Source organism: Cloeon dipterum, chromosome 1 (assembly GCF_949628265.1).
Source record: "Cloeon dipterum chromosome 1, ieCloDipt1.1, whole genome shotgun sequence".
Classification (NCBI taxonomy): domain Eukaryota; kingdom Metazoa; phylum Arthropoda; class Insecta; order Ephemeroptera; family Baetidae; genus Cloeon; species Cloeon dipterum.
This window is the reverse complement of record NC_088786.1, coordinates 7,955,040-7,981,707: the sequence shown is the minus strand read 5'-3', so window position 1 is coordinate 7,981,707 and position 26,668 is coordinate 7,955,040. Positions and strand designations below refer to the sequence as shown.

At 37.6% G+C, this 26,668-nt stretch overlaps 2 protein-coding genes across 4 annotated transcripts in view; both read left to right on the top strand.

Annotated features, from left to right (window-relative positions):
- Positions 1-875: 875 nt before the first annotated feature.
- LOC135948006 (cysteine-rich motor neuron 1 protein-like) overlaps positions 876-26,668 on the top strand; it is an 87,904-nt gene continuing 62,111 nt past the window's right edge. The window contains exon 1 of the mRNA XM_065497045.1: positions 876-1,290. Coding sequence (XP_065353117.1) covers positions 984-1,290 — 307 coding nt within the window. The 5' untranslated portion in view covers positions 876-983. The remainder of the gene's footprint in view (positions 1,291-26,668) is intronic.
- LOC135947986 (uncharacterized) lies at positions 5,718-8,695 on the top strand. 3 transcript variants are annotated; one of them, XM_065497035.1, is made up of 12 exons: positions 5,718-6,335; positions 6,389-6,470; positions 6,520-6,694; positions 6,752-7,401; positions 7,467-7,492; positions 7,545-7,653; positions 7,712-7,856; positions 7,913-7,998; positions 8,063-8,094; positions 8,140-8,251; positions 8,312-8,459; positions 8,514-8,695. In XM_065497035.1, the coding sequence occupies exons 1-12, from the start codon at positions 6,330-6,332 to the stop codon at positions 8,581-8,583; spliced, it is 1,641 nt and encodes a 546-aa protein (XP_065353107.1). In that variant the 5' UTR covers positions 5,718-6,329; the 3' UTR covers positions 8,584-8,695. The 3 variants fall into 3 exon arrangements, with proteins under 3 accessions (XP_065353107.1, XP_065353100.1, XP_065353091.1); XM_065497028.1 differs by having other exon boundaries at positions 5,720-6,335; positions 6,395-6,470; positions 7,913-8,007; XM_065497019.1 differs by having other exon boundaries at positions 5,720-6,335; positions 7,913-8,007.

Below are 26,668 nucleotides of genomic sequence, written 5' to 3'. Positions count from 1 at the left end.
AAAATATCGTGACGAGAAAAATTTAACCCATATCTTGGTTCCTGATTTGATTATTTAAACTAATAATTTGAAATACTACTGACTGCGTTGTCGACAGTTGAAATTTTTTCACTTGTTGCCCTATATCAATTTACAGTACATAACTCTTTAGACTTTTAAAATTTTGGAAGTCTTAATTTTTGCTTGAAAACATTCTCATAGATAAAGTTAGTGATATTTACAATTTTTCTGGTCAATTAAATGTTCTCTGAAACGAAAATTGCTAATATAAGCAAAGTTTGGAGTATCTGTTTTCTGCATGGACCATTTTAGGACTTCCCCAGGAAAAATTTGTGTTGCGTGTTACTGGTCTAAATTATTCCACATAATAAATCATCCTGGTAGCGGAAAAAATCGCGCAACTTTCAACAACAAAACGCGAGTTACCTTGTTGCAAGAAAAGGGTAACAATCAATTTGACAATGAAAATTTGGGTGTTCATTGAACGATGCGCAATTTTAACGCGACCAGGACATAATTGACTATTTAAAGGAAATTCCTTATTTTATCCCGCATTTTTGCAATTTTGTTTGGTTCCGTTCGATGATTCCAAATTTTAAAACCGAGCAAATATTGAGATTTGACAAAAAGCCAGTTTAGCCAGCTACTATACTTTGTTGAGCGAACAAAATTACAAAGTACATTAACTATACGAGAACTGAATCAATTTTTTCCGTTGATCTCACGTTAAAATTTTGGTCGCTGTGGCTGACGCGGCAGTAGTTTCTCGAGTGCGTCGCCCTAGCAATAATCAAGTCCGGCTGTTGGTCCTGTGGAGGCGTCTACGAGAAAGTGGCGAAGAGTCTCACCTGTGGTTGTGCGGCGGCGAGTGCGCGCGGCGGGTTGCGCGCGCGTCTCGTGCAGGCCGAGAGCTGGCTGCGGCGGCGGGCGGCGAGTCACTTAAGCGCGCGCGGCGGTCGGTGCAAAAGGTGTCCCGAGCGACGATGCAGCAGCAACAGCGGTGCGGCATGCGACGACCTTTGGCGGTTCTGGCCGCCCTGGCGCTGGCGGCGCCGGCGGCCACGGCCACGGCCGTGCGCTGCGTGTGCAGCAGCCCGAGCGAGTGCGAGCCCCTAACGGAGGCCGACTGCCCCCGTGGCTCGGCCCTCGTGCTGGACCCGTGCGGATGCTGCAGGGTCTGCGCCCGTCTAGAGTCCGAACCCTGCGGAGGACCCTACGGTTTCCATGGCACTTGCGCCAAAGGCCTCGAGTGCGTCGCCGACCACGCAGACCTTCTTGGAACTTGCAGACGTGAGTGTTCAATTTTTAATTTATTTTTAACCTCACATAGGTAGAAAAACATGTCTACTTATATATATTTTAATTTTTTTAATATTTCCAGAATAGTGCCTAGTTAATTTTTCATGCTAATATATAATTTTTTGACACTATATATCTTCAATATAATTATTTTTTTATAAATTTGATTTCATCATGCAGTAGACCCATTTATTGCTAGATTTTATATTAATCCTCCTGCTGTCTCAAATGTAAGAAGTATATACGATTTAAACCTGCATGCCAATAATTATATAGGTAAAAATTACTTATCTTTACTACATATATTTAAATCAATTTTCCACCTTCAACAATTTCTTAGAGTGTATTTTGACAAAGATAAATTTTTACAGCACTGTCTCCTCTGATAATACATTAGACGCAAATATCTTATACTCCTAGCTTAAACTGTCCTTTGACACAGAGTGGAGGAGCACGATGGGTGCTATTATATGCTCAACTGAGAGATATTAATAGTAGTAGACGGCAGATTCCGCTGGTGGCAGGTCGCCCCTCGCCAGCATTCCGTTTGAATTCAGTTATTCGCCTTTTTGCTTCTACACCAGCGACACATTTAACAGATCGTAACAGAATGAGATCAAATACTCTATCTCATTTTAGAAATTATAGACGAAAATTCACCTGAATTTGAACACATCTTCTGTGGCTAAAGAGGTGAATGAATCAAAATGTTTATAAAATCAACTATTCACACAAACTCTCACCATGCACCACTTTGGTCAACACTTTCAAATTGCGTGACTAGAAGACATCGCTCTGCTTTGCAAGTAATTTTTCATCTATGCAATGAATAACAAAGAGCAAGAAAGTTAAAATTTTCCGAGTGATTCAAAGGAGAAGATAGCTCCTTTATTAATATTAATAATAATTAAATTTTTGGCCATCAAATAAAGTGTTATAAAAGTAAAACCTTTAACGGCGATAAAACAAGACAATTTAAAACGAAATACATATAAAAAAACTGCGTTTGATTTTTTACTCTGATATGTGTTCTCTTCTAATAGATAGAGAGATAAGAAAATTTCTTACAAAACCTATACGTTGTTTAAATTGCGTTAAATGTTTTTTATGTCTAAAAACCAAACTAATTAATTCAGTTTTTCGGACGAAAATAACATAACAACTATCATTGCGTATCAAAAGAGGACGTTCGTACAATTTTTCGATTAACCTAATCTTGCAAAAACAAACCAAATGCATTGCAAAAAACATTTTCCCCAATTTTGAGCATTCTTCCGATTTGCAATGGTAAATCATTAATAATTATGTCGATAAATAGATCGATAATCTGCAAAAACCCTATTTTTTCTAAAATGCAAACAGGCTTTTGCAAGAAACAGCTTTTTTACGTTTACCGCACTTAACCACATTTTTCAAAACATATATCAGTTACTTTTGATATAAAAAAATATTGACTACATTTGACACAATGCTTCAAAAGCGTTAGCTTTGCATAAATTAAAAATATCAGATGGATTCCAAATTTAATTTCATCGATATTGTTAATTTTTGACAAATTTGTATGACAATATCAGATGGTAATAAATTCAATCTGAACAGCACCACCCGCATTTCATGATTCAAGCCCATTGCTATGTCCAGAGTGATCGGAAGATCAAACGTCATTTACGATCCCGCAAGTGAATACACATTCATACAAAACGATAAATAAATACGTAAAGAAGCAACCATAGGTCAACTGCTGAAACAATCAATATGAGGAAAGTCGGTGCGTACCAAGTGTATTGTTCTATAGTACCTGCGCCATTGACCTTTATGCATTAAAAAGAGGTCGACCTTCCGTCCTCTCTCCGCGTTTGGTCTTTATGCTACTGCCACTCGTCGTATAAGAACAGAGCCGCGCGCGTGTTCCGTTTTGGATGACCCACGCAGCAGCTCGCAAAATAATCTACCTGTTGTTCCGCGCGCGCCCACACAAAGACGAATCCACCCCGCTCGCAGCAAGAGAAAAACAACAAGTCGAGATTTGGGTGGAATCGGCTTGCTCCTGCAGCACGAGCCCTGCAGGATTAATTAAAGCGACGACGACGTGCAGGTAATTATAAAGCTGCGGCGAGCGTGTCCCTGCGCCGGCCTTTGTGACGACGCTGCAAGCCACGACACGCCAGCCAGCTCGACGTCTTTAAGCGCAGTTTTCATAATTAGCTAATAAAGGACGCACAGAGAAACGGATTATGCTGCGATGCCCGTTTCGGGCCGTGCTCGCAGCTGCGGTCATTTCTGCATCGCTGACAAGGAAATTGGCCACTCTCTTGTCACAGCATAGTAAAGGTGCGGAAATTTGCACCTGAGGCTTAAATCACTTTTGGCTTTTACCCTAACAAAGGAAATTTTCACAAAAATATGTTCTTAACGCAATATTCTATAAAAATTGATATATAAAAGCCACCAAGAAAGCAAAACAAAACGTTACAACTCACCAAAATTTAAATGTTTATAGGTCAATTACTTTTGTTCTTAGCTCTATTGATGGCTTATAGTTCTGTAATGTATAATGGAAAATTTTGCTGTGCAGTTGGAAATTTTGCAAAAATAATTTTGAATGAAAACAGGTGAACTGCAGATGCAACTCAATTACGGATATGCTGTCTTATTTTTGAGTAGGTGGACATTATTGTACGTGAGAACCGAACCGCATATCATTTTGAACAGGAAATGTATCACATCCTCTACAGAGGTATACTATGTGGCCAGACAGACTCATTTTAGTAAAAAAGCCGTTCGTAAAGATACAGCCGGAGCAGATTTTAGCTGTGTTAATTCTTTCCCCTATGAAAACCAACTTAATTGAAAAATGTTTGTAAGTCGAATATTCTAATTTACATTTAATTCTAATTTCATCCTTGAGATAAAGGTTCGCCGTTGGGATATCGCCCTCATCAGTTTGGTTTTCATCGCCACAGTTGGGCTAACAAGTTTTGATTTATTGCATTTAATTTATATGCTTATTATAATAGCTAGGGTTGGGAAACTTAGACGATCGACTATTTTTTTCTGTGCTCTATTTCTTTCCAAAAACATGAAATCTTCACGAATCATAAAAAATGATGACGATTGACACCCACTTAAAATCGTCTAAAACCGTCTAAATTGCCAAAAATCGTCTAAACCCACCTGAAACAGTCTAAAACCGTCTAAAATCCCCCAAATTAGGCCGTTTGCTGGGGAAATTATCATATTATATAATATAACAGAAAGCACGTGTATTTTCCGCGATTATCTAGGCTCCCAGAGCCATCTCTGCACGGGTGGATTTTTTTCACCCGCACCCACCCACGGAATTCTAAATTTTAACCCGCACCCGCGGTGACGTGTGTTCCAAAAACCCGCAACCGCATTACCGAAACCCCGAATCTTCACACTATAAATTTTGTTATTCCCCAGTTGCATTAAGCCCTTAGTGTTCGAAGCCGCCACCAGATGTCGCCACCGTATACTTTAGTAATATGTTTAATTTTAAGGAACTTCCGCTGCGATTTCAGACTCAATCCTGCATTCTTCACTTAATTTATTTTCTTTTGACGAGCTGAAAATCAAAATCAGTCCAGCCATTCGCCGTAGAAACGTCGGAAAATATTTTAAATTTATAAAATAGTTTTTCACGATTCTACACCGATTAGCTGAAACGATATTGGTTTTCAGCACGTTAAAAGAAAAAATGTTAAGTGACGAATGCACAGTGGTAGGATTAAGTCTGCAAGTGCCTTAAAATTGAAAGTATACGGTGGCACCATCTGTTGGTGGCTTCACAAAATATTTCATGGTTTTTAGTGCATAAACCCGCAACCGCACCGCACCCACCAGAAACGACAATATTAAATTAAACCAACCATCTACGCGGTGCAGTTAACCGCTGGTTTAAACTCGCACTCTTACACCCGTGCAGTGCTCTATTAGATATATATGTCGTCGGTGGTGTCATTTGTGTGACAAAAAATCGTATAAGTACATTTTCTTGCTTTTTCCAAGAAACTTTGGTAATATTTAAGTGAATCATTTGGCCCATAATTTGAATAATTTGAAGAAAAACTGAAAAAATATTGAAAATGCATTAAATTGGCACCAAAAATCAGCTTTCTCAAAACAGTCTAAAACCGTCTAAATCACCAAAAAACAGTCTAAAAAACAGTCTTTTTGAGGGCAAAAAGCGTCTAAAAATAGTCGACTATTTTGTACAAAAAAACAGTCTAAGTTTCCCAACCCTAATAATAGCTCTCTCTCTCTCTCTCTCTCTCTCTCTCTCTCTCTCTCTCTCTCTCTCTCTCTCTCTCTCTCTCTCTCTCTCTCTCCAATGAATTTAATGAAAAAACCAAGGATAATTAAATAGATTGAGACGAGAAGAATTGATATCAAGCCAAAAAGTGGCAAAACTCGTTTAATATTAATTTATAGAAACTTGGCAAAATCTTAAATTTACCTATTTCCTACTGGTTCCTGATTTGAATATTTAAACTAACAATTTGACCTTTACTACTGACTTCGTAGTCGATAGTTGAAAATTTGTATTATGTATATAGAAAATATATAAAAGCCAACTTGAAAACAAACACAAAACGTAGCAATTCGTCCAAATTTGAGTGTTTATTAGTCAATTATTTTTTTTACAATATATAGGCTCTACTGATTACAGTTGCTTCTGAATTATAAAATATGGAAAATTTAGCTGCGTAGTTGGATATTTTGCAATAATCGTTGTAAACTAATGCCATATAGAACAGGTAGACTACTGGTGCAAATTCAACGGAATTGATGACATCATATAGCGGACATCATATAGCGGACATCATTGTGACGTGAAATCCGAATCGAATATCATTGCGAACAGGCCAAACAGGAAATATAGCATAGGTACTATGTGGCCAGACGACGGATTCATTTTAAATAGTATGCTGTTCGTAAAGAGACAGCGCGATCAGACTTTAGCTATATAAATTCAATTATTACCCTACGAAAACCAGCTTTATTGAATTATGTTTGTAAGTCAGGCCATCTTTGAATTTTCATTTAATTCAAGTTGCATCCTCTTGAGATTAAGGTTCACCGTTGGGATATCGCCCTCATCAGTTTGATTATCATCGCTACAGTTGGATTAACAAGTTGTTACCGCAAAAGTATATTTGTTTACTTTAATAGAAAACATTAATGCTCAACTTTTATCAGATGGAAAAGCTGCTGTGGGTAGACATGACAAAGCGCAAAGAAGTCTACTCATCAAAATAGCTTTAATTCGAAGGCAAAAAATAATTAAATGCTGCGGCACCAAGAGCTGTCTGACCGGCCGAAAGAAAACACAAAACAATACGACAATCCAAGCATCAGAAAAAAGCAAAACTCTGTAAAAGGAATGTACGAATCAACTTTTGCCTCATTAACAATGAATTGAATTTTCTAGAAAAGCTAAAAAAACGTCAATAAAAGAACAGATATCTACGATATCCCAAGAAGAGGCAACAACAGAACTGATTGAGGAGGTCACTGAAACATTGATGCCAGCAATAGTGGAGCCTGAAACATCAACCGAAACATTAATGGCAGCAACTGTTGAGCCAGAGACAACAACCACATCTCCTATGACGACCACTCAAGAAATAACAACATCAACACTGGATTCAACATCAACTCTGATGACAACAATCACATCACCAGAGACAACAACAACAACATCGAAGTTGACAACTTCAACGCCTGCATCAATGTCTTCAACCACAACAACAACAACTACAGCAGCTCCAACTACCACGTCTACCATCACTACAACCACATCTACGTCAACGACGACGACGATACCTACAGCAGCTCCAACTACCACGTCTACCATCACTACAGCCACATCTACGTCAACGACGACGACAACAACAACAACAACAACAACAACAACAACAACAACAACTACTACTACTACTACTACTACTACTCCAACAACTACAGCAGCTCCCACTACCACGTCTACCACTACAACCACATCTACGTCAACGACGACGACGACGACGACAACAACAACAACAACAACTACTACTACAACCACAACAACTCCATGCCCTGGTGATATTAGAGTTTTAACCCTCTTTTACAGTAAATCATTACAAAGCCAACTTTTAATTTTTCAGATACATTCAAGGTTTCAGGGGGTTTTGTATGATTCAATTTTGCTTAAATATAATTTAATTTTTTATGTTTTGAGTTAGACTACCTGGGAAAGTGCTAGATTAGACTGCAACCGAATGGCTATGGATTTGCTAGTTTTGGAAACAAGAGTAGAAGAAGGATGCTTTTCTGAGTATCTCCAAAAGCAAGGTTGGCTAGATAAATATTTAATGGATGTATTCAGAAAAAATATAAATTCTGAGAGAAGGTAGGTCAGATGACACTTTTTGGATAGGCATGCATTCTATAAGGATACCATCGTTTGCTTGGATCAACGATGCCTCAATTAATTTTACCTCGTGGGATACAGGATTTCCAACGACTGCACCAAAAGATTATTGTGTCACTATCAAGTACATAATACGCAGACAAATTACATGTTATCCTGATATCTCATTTTTATTTCTAGAAACGGTAACTGGACAAACCAGAGGTGCACAAACATAAACTACTTTGCTTGCGAAAAGTCGACAACATTACCAACTCCCAAGAGCGGTAATCCAAGTAAATTATATTATAAAGAGTCACGTTCAAATGTTCTAACTAAAATCTTGAAAAGCATTATCGTTGTATTTTACAACACCTGAAAAGGTAAAATATATTCCAAATAGCTACTTATTAATTATGGTAAAATAGTTAAGTTGGGATGCATCGCGCACTGCATGTATAAACTACGGTTTCGGCGATCTTGCTACCGCAGAAACGCCCGAGGAGGATGAGTTCGTTAGAAGAGTTATTAGAGCAAACGGTTTGTTTCCAAACAATAATTTTGATTTCTTGCGGTTAAATTATTTCATGCAATATATAGGACTTGAAAATGAATACGTTTGGATGTCTCTGAATTGCATAAATGAACCATTCTATAATCACTGGCTTACTGGTGCAAACACAACCTACTCTTCATGGAAACCTGGAGAACCAGCACAATACCCCGTTGAAAGATGTGCTGCTTATTGGTATAAAGGCCATTATTTGTATGATTAAGCCCTCTTATATTTGACATTTGACAGGCAAAATGGGTGGTGTGATTTGCCATGTTCATATGCAGCTAAATACTTTTGTGAGAAATCTGAGATTTGAATTGGTTTAAACTTTCCTCGTTTGAAAAAGCCTTTCAAAATTTTTGCTCAGTACTTAAAACGCAGAAATTGTTGGTTCCCATCGTGGTAGATAAAAATAAACTTCAATAATAATGGAACTAATTCTGAAAATTGAATGTTTTATTTTATTGGCATAAAAATAGATGAAATAATAATCCTCCTAACAACACAAATATTTTTTTAAGCAAAGCAGCTATGATGAAATCTTTTTTAAACACCATAGGTGTACAAAAGACAAAGACAGAATGTCTCGTTTTCGCTTTGGCGGCTTGACAAAGTGCCAAAGTGTTCTTATCACATTCAAGAAAGTGGTAGAAGTTGATTGAATTACCATAGAATTTGCACAAACAGCCCTCGCTCGAGCATAATTTTATTCACGTCATTTAGATGTATTGATATAATATCAGATTCATATTATATTTATCTTAAATATAAACTTGCGTGATAACATTAATTTCATTAAAAAAGAAGTCATTTTAGCAAATAAAAAAAGTTTAAAAGATTTTGCTTATTTTGGTGCTCCTGTGATCGTTCCGACGAAAAGTTGTCACGGCGCCCTCGTCTGCAAGTCATTTGGGTACACAATGAAATCTAAAAGATCTGACCACGCCGGCTGCTGCTGTGCTGAAGAATTATCATTCGCACGAGGCATTTTGCGCTAAAAATGTCTGTTTGAAGCCCAAGAGCAGGCTGTGTAGCTATAGCTGGAAATCCAACGTCATGCTCGCTGCAAGGGACGCTTGTACACACGTGATAATGAAATTTCTATGAGCTCCATTCCATAACAAAGGAAAACGCGAACACTCTTGTATGCACTATTATAATACTCGTTGCATACGTGTGTTGTAGGTTAATTAGTGCATGGAACAACAGAAAATTATAGTATCTCTCGAATTAATTAAAAATTCCCGGTAGTTTTCATGAATGATTGTTACAAGAGGGAGCACAATCAGCTATGCCAGATTTTATTTTAATTTCGTTGATATATATTGTGTAGTGCGTAGTTGGTTGATAGAAACAAAGCGCGAAACGACCAACTCGTCTTCGCGTCTACTTATCTTCATTTCATTAATTAATTAATTTCTTAGCATGTGGCACAAAAATAGTTTGTTTTGTTCTATTTCCAAGAGTTCATTAGTATTGATCGGCATCAAACCCAAGAATGAAATAAATATTGTTTTTAGCTTGGCTTTGTTTAAATTGATAATAGTATCAATTTCAATGAGTCTATTTTGAAACCAATGTAATTTTAAAAATGTAAAAATATTTTGAATAAATAGATTAGTCAATTTACTCTGTTACATGATTCCCAAGGATGAGACAGCTGTTCAAATTTCAAATCCTCTTCCTTGGCTAAAAAATTTCACTCAAGTGACTCTTGATTTTTTTTAAACTCACCATATTATCAAAAATTCCTTTTGAAACATAATATAACTGTCCGTTAAACGTTTGTGTTTTTAATGGGAAGTTTTGAAATGGGAGGTTTAAATTATCACGGTGAATTGCGACTCAAATGAATCTTAAGACAACTGTATAAAAATTAATGGTCATTTACGACCTGTCGGCAGCTGCTTTTTGTACGCTATGCTGCTGCAGCGGAGGGGAATCGTCACGATTTGTCAACGCTTGGAGAGCGCACAAAAAGCAGTGGAAATGAGGCACAAAGAAGCAGGCCTTTGCAGGTGACACACACGAGTCGAGTGCAGGAAAAAGATGGGCTGCTGGCGTGGCTAATGGCTCTCCAACTCGAAAGAAGCAAAGTCCAATTTGCACCTGTCAGAGTGGAAGATTTCCGCCAACGCGCCAATACTCCTTTTCTCCTAGCATCCGGCGCTGCAAATTGAGTTGGCAAACTTTGTTAATTTTGCATTCCACTGCCTTTCCGACGACACGCTGCTGCGCGAACAAAAAATCTTCATCAAAAATGTTAATCACACGCGCAGGCCGAAAAGTGTCTTCTTTTAATCTCAAAGCCCCTGCATTGACGCCGCGAGAACAGAAAAACTTGAGCCAAAGTCAATTTCGAGTTGGATTAAAGTTACACCAGCACCGCTCGTTCAATTATATCTGCCCCAGTTACATCTTTTTCAAGATCTTTCACACGTTTCAGATATTGTATCTCTGCCACAAAATAAATCAAAATATGATTCGATATTATTCGAAATAATAAAACTGTTCACAAACAGATCCCAACAAAAATTAAAATCAACTGTTGGTTATTTTTTAGAAGTATTGCCGAAAAGTTGCTACATAATAGCATGATTTTTTAATGGTAAGGAACCCTGCTTGAAACCTTATTTTATTTCACAACAAAGAGTTTCCCAAAAAGTGTCATAAACCGTTGGATGGATTTTGCGGAGTTATAATATAGTGATGTAAATTTTGTAGATGATAGATGACAAATTTGGAATTTTAATTAAAAAAGGTTCGTTTACTTACTAATTTCTTAACATGCAAAAATTACTCGCATATAATAACTTGTGAAATTGAAAAATACAAAAAATACAAGGCTGAAAAATTAGGAAATCCCAAATTATGCATTTTGCGAGCAAAAAAATTGTAAAAAAATTTATTCACGTTTGTTATAAACCTTTGGATATAATCACAAGGCTTAAGAATACACCGCAAAAAGAGTCGTGTTACCTCATGCTCCCGCGACACGGTGTTTACTCTCGCGGTGCTCATTATGTAGCCGAGCGGTGTGCATAGACACAATATTTGAGTTCAGAATCAACACCTTGTGTTCTGCGAACTGGCGGGGCGAGTCGCGGTTGCATACACAGAAGAGATTAAGACGGCGGTCTCTCGGAACGGGAGCAAGGCGCAGACAAACAGCGCGGAGGCGGATAAATATTCGCGAGGGCACCTTGAGCAGCTGCAGCAGCAGTGGCGGAGGCTGTGCTCAGATTTATAAGGATTAGAACGGAAAACAGAGATAGCTCTCGTGCATAAGCAGTGTGCTCAGCGAGCGCCCTTATAAAGTTTAATTGTGAAAGTTTGCACACGCGTGGGTAGACAGCGCAGCGCGCGGTTTGGCCACCAGTCTCTGCTAATTAGGCCCGTCGCTCTCCATCCAGATCGAATTGCAGGTGCGATTTTGCGGCGGCAAATCGCCAATCTCGACACTTTATCTAACGAACCCGCCTTTGATTATAGACCGCCCTTTCACGAAGTGCCGTGCGCTCGGAAAAATCTGTTCAGAGTTTGATCAGTTCTGTGTGGTGGAAAGCGATCAACTTTGCCACTTGTCCCGTAAAGCCCTTGATGTTGAGCGACGCTGAAATGGAGAAAACGTCGTATATCATTCATCTGTCTTTTTAAATTGAATGCCTTGGAATTAAATGTCAAAATTAGATTGGATTGGAGAGAAATACGCACATTTGGAAATAAAAGTAAACTTTGAGAAACTGAAGATAATCGGCAATGTTTTTATGTAGTGGGAAATTTCAGAAACATTTGAGAACACGATTCCTACTCTGCCCGTTTGTGGTTTAAATTTAATAAGTGTGTGTTAAATTTCTCGTTAAAACTTAAACATTTAATTTAAATAAGGTTCATCAGCCGAGGTTGTCACTTTCTTGTTAGAGAAATTCGTCTTTCAATTAATCTCACGAGTATTTTGCAGCTCAACAAACTTGAGCTTTCTGCTGCCACATCACCATTTGTTAATTATTATTGCGTAAACAAACAATAACAAAAAAGTTAACATTTAATAAATTATAAATACTTTCAAAAAATATTTTTTGCTCAATTTTTTCTGATTATTTACAAATATTTAAAAATTAAAAATTATAGTAACTTTTAACAAACAAAAAATAACATTTGTAGGAAAATTTAGGCTTATTTTCCTACAAATACTATTATTATAAATATATCACATAAGTATATTTTTAAATTTAAAAAAACGCGGCACCCCTAATTAGACCAATCATTGGCAAAAGGTCGTAATGATTATATGATGTGGATCTCAATATATTTCTTAATGTTCATCAACAAGTCATATTTTTTCAATAATCTAGAAAGTCCAGCAATAGAAATCTAAAGGCACGTGTGTACCATTTCTTTGATTCGTGAAATTTAATTTTGAGAAATTGGTCTTTGAAAATAAAAAATAAAATATTTAAAGGGTTTAACGGTGGATCACCCTCTACCCTGAATTAATTAATTGAATTATTTGGTGATCTGCGCAAAGATTAAGTTTTTCGTACAAAACAAAAGGCCCTGGAATTTTTGAAAGCTGGCCGGGGGTGGTACTAATAGCTGAGGTGAGTTTTGAGTGGTTCAAAATATTTTATGAGTGGTAGAAGTGCAAAAATTTAGCAGGGGTAGCATGGAATGGCTTATTTAAGATTCAAATAATTTTTGTTTTTAATTTTAGGACGGAAAAAATCCAATTGATGAGCTGGAAACCAAAATCAGTTCAAATATCTAAGAGAAAATTATTTACATGATAAATGCTTAGTGTTGTTTCTGGTAGCTGCAATTTAAGCTATAGAGCTTCACACCCAAGAAAATTTGTCTTTTATATTACGCAGCTTAAGTTAAAGCAAATTAGATCTAATTTGAAACTCGAGTTTTTAGAAAACAAAATCTGAAATCATATATAAGGTAATACTAGACGAAAGAGCTAGCGATAGAACTCAAATAATGACTATCCTATTCCATAATATATTACATCCAAGGAAAGACTATTATTTACAAGAAGAAAATGCAATCTTTGGCTGCTATCGTTATTCTGCTTTTATGTCGCATTTTGTAAAGTGATATTGTTTGATTACGGGCCGACGTTCATGTTTCCTTCACGAGAATATTGCATACTATAACATTGTTGACGGCTCCATTTAGACGGCCTCGGTGCGGCGAAGGCTTTTTATGCACAAAGTGGTCGATCTGGAAAACGGATTAAGCAACAAACACAGAGCCAATACAAGTGAAAATAAGTCGGGGCCGCCGAACACAACAAGTGCGCAGCCTTGTGCGGGTTCTCCAATTCATTTCGAGAACTGAACGCATTTCCCGAAACAGAACAGGGTCGTTTCTGACGGGTGACGTTTCTTTTTTTTCTCTTTCCAAATCACGTTACGCGTTCTGCTTTCGTCTCTTTAGCGCACCTAGCTGTCATTCCGCCGCGAAATGATGCATGGTGACACCTCCGTGAGAGCTTTTCCCCCGAAAAACAGTGAAATATTTATTCGTCTGCTGGAGCAAAAGAGAGCGAGAGAGAAAAAACTTGCAATGCATTCATGCTTGTTTCTGGTTTGATATAGCTCTCCGCTCCAGCAGCTTGTGTTCCGTTCCGTCCTCTCACTCTTATATATTTTTATTCCATTCGCCGCCTTTTTTCGGGCCGCCAGCTGCGTTGCTTGACTTATTCGCCTCGGGGTGAAGGCATTCGGTCCAGAATGCAGAGGAGCGCAGACCGATCGCAGAAAAAAGAACCTCTCGCAGGACTACTGGGGCTGACCTATATGCATGCAAATTGAATTATTCAACAGGGGCGGCCGTAGAAGAATTTCAATTTTCCGATTCCTCTCAATTCTCGTTCTGTGCGATGCCCTCGGCCCTCCATGATGATAACAACCAGTTTTTTTATTGACTTGTTAAAGATATTGCTCTGGCCGTCAGTGCAACCGCAGTACGGCTCTTCAAAAGACTGTAGCTTTATTTTCTGTCTGTTTGACGTCAGCCTTTGCTTTCACTTTCAAACATTCAACTCTAAAGTAATTTCATAAATGTATTTTTGTTTAGTTTAAAGCAATATACATTTTTGTTTGATTTTTTTTGCTATTAAATCGATCTACATTAGGTTTTGCAAAACTTGAACGAGTTTACTCAATGATATTTAGAAAAATAAAAATTTCATTAATATTGATGGTTTTTTATCAGAGACCTATTGAAAGGTGGTCTTTCAAAGTTAAACATTTTTCTCTAAAAGCTAAAAAACAATAGAGTATTAATTTCCAGCACTAAAAAGTTTTTGAAACGCTTCTCGTAATAGCAAGAAATTTCCTTTAATTTCCTTCCTCTTTGGGAGACATTCATTGGCTCATTTCAAAAAATCCACTAGTCATCTCAAAGCTGACCAACTGATAAACAATTTATCAAATTCATTTGGCTAAGACTTGCTAAAAATAGATTGCATCTGTAACAGACACTCGAGGTAAATTTCGGAGATTATGAGTTCAATTTCGTTTCTAAGCCCGTTGCAAAATGCAGATTGCTGGCGTCAGCAGCACAGAATCCATGTAGCTGCTCACCTGGATGTTGTTCGTATGTGTGTGTGAGCCGCTAGCTGATTAGCATGCAGATGGAGGATGCGCCCGGCAGATAATTAGCCAGCAATTTCGCAGGCTGTGCAAACCTCATCTAATTAAATAGGTCTTGGGCAAACAAGGGCGGCGGCGAGTCACAAAGCACTCGCTCTGTGTCTGTCGCTCCTTTGGCTGGATTAGCAGAGCAAATTGAAATATATCCGGCGGCGGCAGCGGCGGAGCAGATAACTGCCAACGGACGCATTGTTTGCCCCATTACGGGCTTCACCGGCTGACACGCTGTCAAGTGGACACTTTCAGGCCATAGCCGTGCGATTTACAATCGATTTCGTCATTACCAGAAGGCGCCCATTCAAGCGTCAAATTTGCTTTTTTTCGGGGGGGGGGGGGTATTTTTATTCACCAGTCTGGAGTTCATTTTTGTCACTTGTTTCCTGATTTTTAATTCAATTTGGATGATACAGGAGGAAATATATTTTCACATGTTACATTAAATTGCATTAATTAATATTATGTAAAATATCAGAATATGGATATCAACATAAACAACAATAACAAAAATTTAAATTTCAGGAATTAAACTTTCTGGTTTAAACTGCAGAGTTCTTTTTTCTGTTTCATGATTTTTAACAAGATTCATCGAACGGGATGGAAGCAAATTCGATTTTCCAGAGTCAGCAGTCCAGAATCCGGCTCTGGGAAAAGCTTGGCCGTGCGTGATAATTAAAAATGGACGAGATCTGCTGCGATCGGCTGACGACCGCTGTCAAAAGGGAAACCAAAAACTCGATTTAGGCTGTTCCGATTTTGGCCGGCAGCCAGAACAAAAGAAGGGAAACGCAATTTTCCTCCGGCATTGACAGCGATGAGATAAAACGGCGCCGCAAATGAGCGTCGTGATTCAATTTCGGACGCCACTGCCGCCGGCCAATTTTCATAAACCCATAGATGTGCATGCTGGCTCTCTCGTTTTCCATGTCTGCGTGTGTGGACACAGCGAATTTAATTTGCACCACTCCCGCTGCCATACGATCTGGCTTCCATCAAAATATTAGCCTGTTCATCCAGCTTTGCGCCAAATTCCACACTTTTGTTTACCCTGCAAAATGAATCCTGACGATACGCTGTATTTTTTTTACCCCATATGAAGGTACATGAAATACATATATTCATGAGCTAATGCTAAATTCGATATTCTTTCCTAAATATTTATCTGAAGCCGAATCTGGGCATATATTGATTGAAACTTCCGGAGTAAATTTAATAATGTTGTACATTACTCTTGAATCATAAAATCCTGTTTGAATAACTTTAGGACTGACGTGTTGATCCAATGGACGAGAAATATCGTTTAATTTGTCAAATTTGGTAGTCCGGAAAATTCCAAAACTGCTTTATTTAGAGCAGAGGATTCAAAAATAATTTCAAGAAACTGATTTTTTTATGAAATTATAAAATAACTTGTAAGTTTCTTAAAGTTTTATTGACCATACAGATCTGAATTCTGTCATCCGGATCCGGATTATTAGTTTTTAAATTTTTTTACCTTTTCAAAGCAATTATTTTCCCTCACAATCGGGCAAGGGGCAAAACTAACGTAATTTGTAAAACTTGAAAATAAATATTTTAAAATTTAATTCAATTTTCTCAATAAAATATCAACTTTCAATTTAATTGGAATATATTAGTTTCTTATTCAATCTCTAGATACTTACTTTCCTAATATCATTGTACTTTGGCCAGAGCAGTTCCTTTGATTTTTGAAATGTTAGAATGCAATTAAGCACAAGATAGTTTGGAATTCACGCCTTTTAAAATCAATAAAATTCTTTCCCAACAATTTAAACCAATTTCCGAACATGCTCCAATCCGAGAGTGCTTGCGGCTGCATGAGAACTCGATTGGGCAGCAACCCGCTGAGCACAAGTGCGCAACCGGTTGTATACCTCCACTCTGCAAGTGTTCACAAGCACGTTTTATGAAGCTCTCCCGCGGCCGCAAATCCGTTTGCATACACACAGCACAGCGGCAAGAACAATAAAAGCTGTGCGCAATAAATTCGGGCCGCAAAGCCCGACGAAAACAAACGCAGAGCGAAACCATTACTCCCGCGAGCGAGTGGGCGAAAATCTCACCTGAGGCACGAATCAGGCCACCGGCTGGCGAGTCTCTTTCTTTTCCAACAACAAGCATGCGAGTGACAGCCACCCCCTCCGCATCCCCTTTTGCAAGTGTTCTTGGGCGCAAAGGCGCGGATTTGCGTTTCGCATGTACGTACATACTGACAAACACCGCCGCCGCCGCCACCGCGGTCTTGTCACCTGAGATTTACAGAGGCCACTTGTCCCCGACCGCACCCCGAGCCGCACCCCTTTCCCTTACAGTTGCTGCCGAGCCAGATAGCGGCGCCGAGTTAGCAGCAAACTTGCAACTCGTGCCTCTTGGGAGCCGCCTGCTTGTTTAGCGCGCGCACAAAGGGCCGAATTAACAAGACGCTAAATATATTCGTGTGACCCTTGCGGCTGGAGGGTGGAGGGTGAAAGGCTGAAGGCGGCACCCACACTCTGCCAACGCACCTGCCGAAGTGCTCGTAATTCGAGCAATTAGCTGTGCTAATTAATCTAGTGTTCTACCCGTGGCGATTTGCGTGACCGCTATTTTACGTCCAACGCGGGGGTTGTTTCGAATTTCGACTCTCGACACGGATGGATACGCCAGGGGTCAAGGGAGGATGACTGTGAAATATTCATTCCTTTTGAACTTTGCTGGCCCAAAGAGTTATTTCGGCAAGCGTTCTGCGAAAGCAAGACTCTGGACCAATCATTTTTGCACTTTAAAGGATGCGTTGATGATCTGCTCTAAAATAGAATCCCATGTGATATTATGTATGCTTGTCGTTTCACAAGATGGTTTAAAATTTTCTGCCTGAAAATGAAAGAAATCTAATCTTATCATTAAGATAAACATAAAATGTATTTTTAAACTGTGCTGGTAAATGAAAATTCTAAAAAAATGTCATAATTCTTTACATTTTTACTAGTATTTTTTAATTTATTTGCTTCATTTTTGGTACCGTTTGTCACTATGGTGCTTGAGCTAATTTAAATAATTTTGATAAATATTCTCATTTAACATTATTAATGTCTCCTGATTGGCAACAATCACAATAAAGAGTTATGTAATAAATAATTTATAATGTTACATTTCAACCGCGCAAACGAAATTTTTTGATATCAAACCATATAATTAGTATTTCTATTCATACCTATAAAGAGATGGATTGCAGAATATAAAGAATTAAAAAATTATTACTGAAGAAATTTTCTAACGTAAAAAATAACAAAATTTAACATCAAATTTTCTTGAAATATAATTGTTAAAATATTTTAGCTATAAATATAATTAAATGTTAAATTTAATCTTACCTATAGATGAACAAAAATTAACAAAAATCAAGTATTTTTAACTTTTTTTAAGCAAAATATTTAAGTGTGAATTAATTATTATAAATCAAAAGTATTGTGGTTTCCGGTGGTTTCAAGTACTTTAATTGCAAATAATAATTTTAACGAAAAGTTTAGGGACACAACATCTAAATTCCGGTTAGTCCAATTAAAAAAAATAAGGGTGTGCAAATTTTTCTTCATTTGAGGCCCGTTTGGCCCAGTTGAATGAACAACTTCCAATTTAAGGTCTTCAATAAGGTCACTGGTAATTTTCTGAATATTTAGACGGTTTCATAGATTAAAAAAATTGCGATTTTAAGTTTGAGAAATAATAGCCTTCAAAAGTGCTCCAAAGCTAAACCGAGACACGTGTGAACAACATGTGAAAATTTCAGTGGCTTTCTCTAAAATGTTTTCAATTAAAAACATGAGAATATTTCAGACATTTCTCAGATTTGAACTCCAATAACCATCAGTTTTGTGAAAATTACGTTCCAGTAGACTACTCCTGACCTCCCTTAAGGTTTTAAAATGAGACTTTTTCTTCATTCAATTCAATTAAAAAAAAAATTGTGAAAAATATCATCAAAACGAGACATAATTTTGTCAACTGACTTATGTTTTTCTAGTGTTTTGGTTTTGCCCTTATTGTCAAGAGCAGAAAACCTTTTGTCATCTCTCGTGTTTCTCACACTCTTCTGGGAAAAAATGGAGCTGTTGCAAGTTGTTGGATCGTGTCATCGCTGCTGAAAATCGGCCCTTTCCTTTTGTTAGGTGAGCAAGAAATACGCCATTTTGCTCCGGTGTGTATATATTTCACATGTCTGGCAGCCGGGTGCGCGACTACACTTTTTCTCTCCTTCCCTGTGTGTTTTGCCGCGTGTGCTGAAGTGATATAAGGGAGAGAGTGAAGCCCAAGTCCATCTTTCACCCTGCGAGCGAGTCAATTATTTGGAAGTGACGAGCTTTGATTCGCCATAAACTTGCACTCTCCAACTTTTATGTACACTTTGCTGATCAGATCATTCAACCCCTCGCCGCACTTGGGCAAAATTAAACTGCTGGATCTGGAAGAAGCAGAGGAGCGCGGGGAAGTGAAAAATTATTCGATTTGTTGGATTTATTTTAGATCAAATCAAAGCTAGCGGGAAAACGGCTGGATAAAAAGGGATTCGTGTGCGAGCTGGCGCGCCCTTCAGGCGCTTTCGCTTCCTTTCATGTTAGTTCCTAGTAGAGGAAAAAGATGTAAAATGAAATGGTGCGCAGCGGAAAAAATTTAACTTACATATTATCTGCTTGTGTGTAAAAGCATATCGTCTCGAAAATAAATTGCTTCATATAGGGAACTGAATTTTTCCAAGACTGCGCTTATTATAGTTTACGATTAAGTTCAAATGATAAACGTTTATAGTTCATATTTTGCACCTATTTGGTTAAATTTGTCTGCATATTTAAACTAAGAAAATTTAGAAACTCATCATCTTTTTAAGTAACTGTTCAAAACTTCTGCATTTCCTATCTTTCAATTGCATATATTATTTCAATTTCATATCTATTTTTTAATTAACAGAGATTTCAGTAAAATTCAGACTATTGCCTTAACAATTTTTACTGTTGGAAATGAATTGTTGAAAGCAATTATTTTTTGGTGTTCATAGAAAAAGCAAAAAAGTCACTCTTTAAGTTTTATTTCATGTAATTTACTTAATTCAAATTAAATTTTAACCCGCAATTGTTTGTTGGGAGTTAAAAGTGTAGTTATATTTTAAGAAAAGATATCGTATCGAGAGAAATATTTTTTCTTTCAGTACATTCGGCATAAAACCTGACGCTATTTATTAATATGGATATAACGATAGATTTTTAAGGCTTGTGTTTTTAAACAATCACGATATTATGCCGCTGGGTGTTGTGAAAAATTATTCATCAGCTGCTCTATTTTAATTGAATTCGTCAACTAAATGCAGCCTCGTAAAAATTCCACTGCGTTTTGCTGCAGAAATGATTTTGTTTTTCAGGCTGGAGAGGCATAATGTATTGTGGAACCATAACAGCTGCTGTCTATAGTGAGAGACAAATTACGTGATGATTTTTTTATTATCGATTCATTTTAATGAGTAAAGTTATGGAAATTTTTCCTGCCAATTACCACGTTAAAAGTTACAAATGAATATTTTATTTTGAAGAAAAAGGCTTATCAACTATTTTAAAATTTAGCAAGTACCAGGAAATTCATCTGCTTTTATCATAAGAACCTCTCTGGATGATTAAGATGACGTCCATAAAAAAATTTTAAGAGAAAACTCAAAATGTCCCACGTAAAAATCTTCTCCTCAATCACTTCCGAGGCGAAAACAGCATTTTTCTTACTTTTCACGTCCCAGCGGTGGTTGCTGGCGGCGGCGGAAGAAGCAAAAGGGAAATTGATGGAATTAAGTTGGCGGGAATTCAATCATAAAGCCATCCACTTCACGTCAGTGCCGAGCACGTGTGCGTGTCCCGCGCGGCCCGAATAAATTTACATTCGCCTAATGCCCGCCCACCACCACCATCAGCCAGCGGGGCGCGCGCGTGATTAGATTTGCTACCAAATTGACATCAATAAATACAAAATAAGGCGCGGCTGAAAAGCCGCTGCCGACGGTGAATTCGGCCGCTGCCACTTTTGAATACCAAGTTGCTTGATACACATAAAGGGCCAAAGTTGAATCAAGTTATCCCCAATAGCGTATTTATGCGTGCCTTTCCGCTGGTTTAGAGGACAACTTGTTTTCATCATGATCAAAATTGCGCCCAATACGCGTACGCAGCCATTTCCTGCCGCAAAGTTCCGTTAACAAAATTTCAGTACGTTCTTTGGATTAATTTATCGTATTTTCTTAGATTTTCATTGAAATTGAGAAAAATCATTCGCAGAAAAGTATATTACTCGTGGCTATGGTGATTTATGGAAATATGGAAAATAAAATTAATTTGTTTGAGACCAACTGCTTGAGGTCAATATATCCTAATGAAAGTACAAAATGTTTCATGCTCAAATTTCTTGGAAAGGAAGGGTCTTTGATGTTTTGTGTTTTTGATTATAGAGATTTTTAACTGAACACACAGTATTCTGGTTATATACACACAACTATTTTTGTCAGCATGTTGCTACAATTTTGGTCAAAAAAAAAATTAATTTGCATATGCTTTATGTTGTTAGAATTGGAATCAAAAGGTCAGGAGTTGCCGGAATTAAAAAAAATGAAACAATTTAGTTTGCAAAGTTTAACCCTTAACATTAATCAATACTAAATTTAATTAATTCAGCAGCTGTACGTGTATATTTTAATTTGTTTTTTAAATTACATTCCATCAAAATGGATAGTACTGTCTACCATCTTAAAGTAGAACTGGAATTGAATTTTTTTTAGCAATAATAGTTTCCAGAAGGTCAAATTAGGTTGAAAGGCCAAATCATTCGTTTGAAAATTCCATGCGGCGTGCAGAAAATTGGCGGAAAAGGTTAAAACCACTATTTGACGGTTTTTGTCTCTATATGAGGATTTCTGGTAATAATCTGGTTTCGTGAGCTCTAGTTTTGAGAAGTAGTTTCAATGATTTAAAAAGCTAACTTTTAATAGCCATTCTGTCAAAACTGGCCTCTTCAAAAAGAAAAATTGTCATTGACCATGTGAACTCTGGAACACAACCTACATTAATTTCTTTATTTAAATAAAAAAGACCATGGACACACTGATTGAAACTGTAGGTTGATTAATCAAATATCTAATCACAGATGAAAATTGTGTTTCTCTTTGCTCTGGAAATATCAACCCACAAAAGGTTAACAGAAGCTTCCTATTCAATTTTTTTTCGAGCAGTACATTTACACGGAATATCGTTTTCATCCCACGTTTGACATGGGTAGTTCTAGAGGCAATTACTCCGACATTCTGAGCTGCTTTATTCACAAAATTTTCCTCGACGTTGCATGTCTCTTGCATTACATGTCTAAATTTCAAAAGAGTTAAAAATTATGGATCGAACGTTGGAGCCGTAAATTTAAAAGCAAAGTTTGCTGGTTCGATGAAAGTACATGTTTTCACGCAAATTGGGAGAATTGACAGGGAAATTCTCAATTCAATATTCAGGAAAATTTCCATTTCAACTGAATCATAACGATGGAACGAATAAATTCAAAGAGGGAAGAGCTTTGAATTAAATTTCTGCACGAGAGAAACAGCAGCTGGCGCACCTCCCTTCGCATCAACACCTTAGCCCGCATTATTGTCAATGTCGATGCTGAACGCATGTGCTTTCAGCTTAAATTTCGAACCATCGTGGCGTGAACATTAAAAAAATATGTGCGCAGAACCATCTGCTTCTTCTTTTGTTTTTATTTCAATTATGGTTCTGGAAAATTTAAGCGCATGCCAGCTGCGTTTTCGTCATTTAACTGACTTTTCCACGAGGTCTAGATCCAAAAGTTTTGAAACTTTGGGGTCGCGTCATTAAGAAAACAGTCAGATCGGAATAATTGAATATTGAAATGCGGCATCGGTGGATTAAACCGAGCGAGCGAGATTATGCAAACGAAATTTTCTTCCTGCCTCAAATAATATCGGAATTTTATCATTCGGACAGCGCTGGGCTGCGCACCAAATTGAATGTAAAGCTGCTTATCGCGAGCGAGCAATGTGATTTGTATGCAAGCTGCTGTGTAAGCGTCAAAAGCGTTCAAATCGAACGTCACGCGCTTTTGACGGGAATGCGTGTCCGATCGTTGCTTTTTCACAACGCCACGCCTGCTGCTTTTGCCCAATTCATGTCTGTCCGGTAACAAAAATAGAGAAAAAAAGGAGGATACAGCAGGTTGGCACTAACAAAAACACGTGTTATTCCGCCAGGCTGAATGTATGACGCCGCTGTGATCGGGAAATTTCACTGATGATTTTTGACGCTAGTATTTCGGGCTGTTAAATTTAGTCTTTTTTATATTTCGCTGTTTATTATATGGAAACAGATATGGTATAGTACGCCGGGAAAGTTGCAAACGTAAAATGAAATTGGCTTGGAAAATGTATCATGAAAATACCTTCAGATCAATGATTACTATTTTTGTTGTTATTTCTTATTACCCCGGTAATTAGTAAATCGACCATTCAATAAATGGCACAAAAACTGCTTGACGCGCGAGCAAGAGACGCAATTCTCAGCTGTATGCATGTCTAGTGAGAGAGGGAATTATATTATTCGTTGGCACAACTCTTCTTTACGCTTCTGATTGGCCGCTGGACTACCTCCTGATTGGCCTTCATTATGTCGATGCCATATTGACACCTTACCGGCAAGAACCAACACAGCAGATTGCAACCCAGTTCCCGGTGGGAAACATTAAATTATGATGCTTCGAGCTGTTTAAAATTGAATATATAATGACCAAAGGCATCAAATACTATTGAATAATCGTATAAAGGGATTTTTTTAAAATGTCTTTTGTGTTTCGTGTATTTTATTTAACCCAAGGGAGCTCAGGAACGAGATTGTTGGCATATCAGGGCGTTTCCTGAGCACCCTGATGGCTTTAAAAGAATTATCTTTTTTGAGATAGATATTATGCCATCATCAATTTGCAAAAATTATTTACATCCATCATTTTAGCTTTTGTAAATTTAAGTTCACGAAAAGTCATAGTTCTCCTGTCTTTATTTTTTGAAACAGAAACCTTCAATTCAATAGAATCAAATATGTTTTTGAAATCAAATCATAGACGTATAAAGATTGTTTGATACTTCATACAATCATTTGAATTTTATTCATCAACGAGTTTGCTGTATGAATGGTTGAACGACTTATTATAAATCCAGAGATACCATTATTGCTAAGGCATGAGTACAATTTTTGTTTAAGACTAGCTGATTCCCATGTCCAATTTATTGCAGGAAGTAGAGCTAGACAGTGTCAGGTTTCTGATGATAAAACCGTAAAAATTAAGTGTTTCTGGATAACGTCCAAGTTAAGCAATCCCTTTTTGTCACGCTCACAAAGAGGAATAGATAAGACAATAAAAATTGGTCAGGATATATACACACATATTTCACCGCAGAAGCGCAGAGTAAACACGCGGCTCGTGCGACAATGAATAATGCATGCGGAGAGCCAGAGAGCGAAATATCGTCACGTGAGAACAGAGCCAAAATAAAAAGGTCACATCGGAAAAGAGAGCAGGAGACATAATTAAATGCAAAGCCGGCCGGACATGAAGACAAATCGGAGCGCGCAGATAGGAATAAATTGTAATGAATCGGCGTGTCTGGCTGCAAGAGCTATTATTTTCATCCCACCTGCCCGTGCTGTGTGTGTGTGTGTGTGTGTGTGTGTGTGTGTGTGTGTGTGCATGCAGGGCGGAAAAAGGGCAAAAAGTCTTATCTACGAGATGAAGAAAAATGGTCAGCGCCAGGCTGCAAAGCGTCCCGACGGACTCGTTGCAGCGTTTTCGCCCAGCCCAGGCCCCAAAAGGTGAAAATTCGCTCGCTCTCTCCGGCTGCTTTAATTGTTTTTGGCGAAACAAGCTCTGCGGCAAATATTGTCCCAGCAACAGCCCCTCGCTGACTGATTTACGGCCTTTGAATTTAAACCACCAGCCCACTTTTTACACTGCCGTCGCTTTTATGCAAATTGGGTTACGACGTGGCCGCTGCTGTTTGGACTGAATTTAGCTCCTGACCCAGCACTTTGTCTCCACGTCTCGAGTAAATCATATTTTTACAAATTTATTGTGCTCTGACCTTTTGTACATGTTATTTTCCACTTGGCCGTTAAAAAATGCAAAAATTGTGATACTGTGCAATCTACAAATTTAACTGAAGATTTCACATTCAAAATCTACTTAATGACTGAATTACTTTTTTATTGTTTTGAAATAAAAATATTGATAATACCATGAACCACCCATCAATCAATACATCCACCTGAAATTTGGGTTGTGTTGTGTAGTAAAATACATATCAATATAAATATTGCAGAAACAATTCAGATTAACGAAGCAATAAATCACACTGATTGGTCACTCCAGGTCGATTCTGATTGGTTGCTGAACAAATTTGCGGTGTTAAGTGATAGTTGTTATTGATGGCTAAAGCTTGTTGCGAACCTAGAGCTAATATTTTCCTCTAAGTTCTAAAATAAATATTAATATAAGAAAAGTCTATTGCCTGAAACTGCTAGATTTTTCTTTGAAGATAGCTGAGGTGAATGAAACGAGTTTTAGACTAAAATAAATGATTAAAAGTCTCAAAAGAAATAAAATATTATATAAAAGAAAAGTCATACAGATGGTATTTACGTATGTGCTAAGAATATGTTAAAAAATAAACATAAATAAAACTATTTTGAACCAAAAAATCCTTTAAGACTGATTAACAAATAAATTCAAATGATTCCAAGCTGTTGGTATAAGTGTGACCCAAAAGTCTTAAAATTTCTTCTTGATGTAAATTATCTAAAATAAAATCAGACTTAAGTAATTGTTGATCGTCTTATGCATATTCAGCACCTTTAAATAGATTTGTAGGTTGATAATTATAGCAAAAAGTAGCCATTATGAAAATTTTTAAGGCATCTTCCTATACTTTTACGTCAGAGGTATGAAAAATAGTTAATCCAATGTACAAGAGCCAAGCTTCAAGAAACTTCAAAACTTTTCGTATAGCAAGAAAGGAAAATTTGCGGTGCTGATATTTCCAAACGCAAAGTTTGTCCAAAAGCGAGGCACGCATCTGCCTGGAGGGTTCATTTGATTACGAGTCGCGCAGCACTTGTAAGCGCTGGAAATTGGGCAAGAGGCGAACGAGTGTGCGGCTGCTCTCATTACCGGTGTTCTGCATTAATTAAAATCCACACCTAGGGGGCTTGCAGCAAGAGGAGAACAATGGACGCCGCCGCTGAAATCGGAATTTGTATCTCAATCACATTTACTGTCCGGGGAAAGGGTTCGAACCAACGTGCTTTCGGCTAAAATCATGTTCGAATATAATGAAGACCTTTATGCTTACTTTTGAACCAACGGCCAGCTCACTGATGAGATATTCGAATCGCTTTGATTTCTGTATGGAAATGAGAATGGAGCAGCGAGCGAGTGAGTCAATTGCAGTGTTTTGTGCGCCGGCCAAATTGCTATCTGCAGGCAAAACAATTTTTATTTTTCCAGATACGGGAAACGTAAATGCAAGATAAACACGCGCTTTTCACGTTGGCGTTTTATCGATTTCCTCTTTGTTTTGTCGTCAAGGCAATTTGTGCTTTTTACATCAAAGCTCTTAAGTAGAAAACCGTGCTCTTTCATATTTTTTATTTTTTCGAGTCA

Bases quoted from the DNA above. Each gene is read 5' to 3' on its own strand.
- LOC135947986 (XM_065497019.1), top strand. The intron at 6,695-6,751 runs GTAAAAGGAATG...TGAATTTTCTAG, and splicing joins TCAGAAAAAAGCAAAACTCT to AAAAGCTAAAAAAACGTCAA. The intron at 7,857-7,912 runs GTACATAATACG...TTTTATTTCTAG, and splicing joins GATTATTGTGTCACTATCAA to AAACGGTAACTGGACAAACC.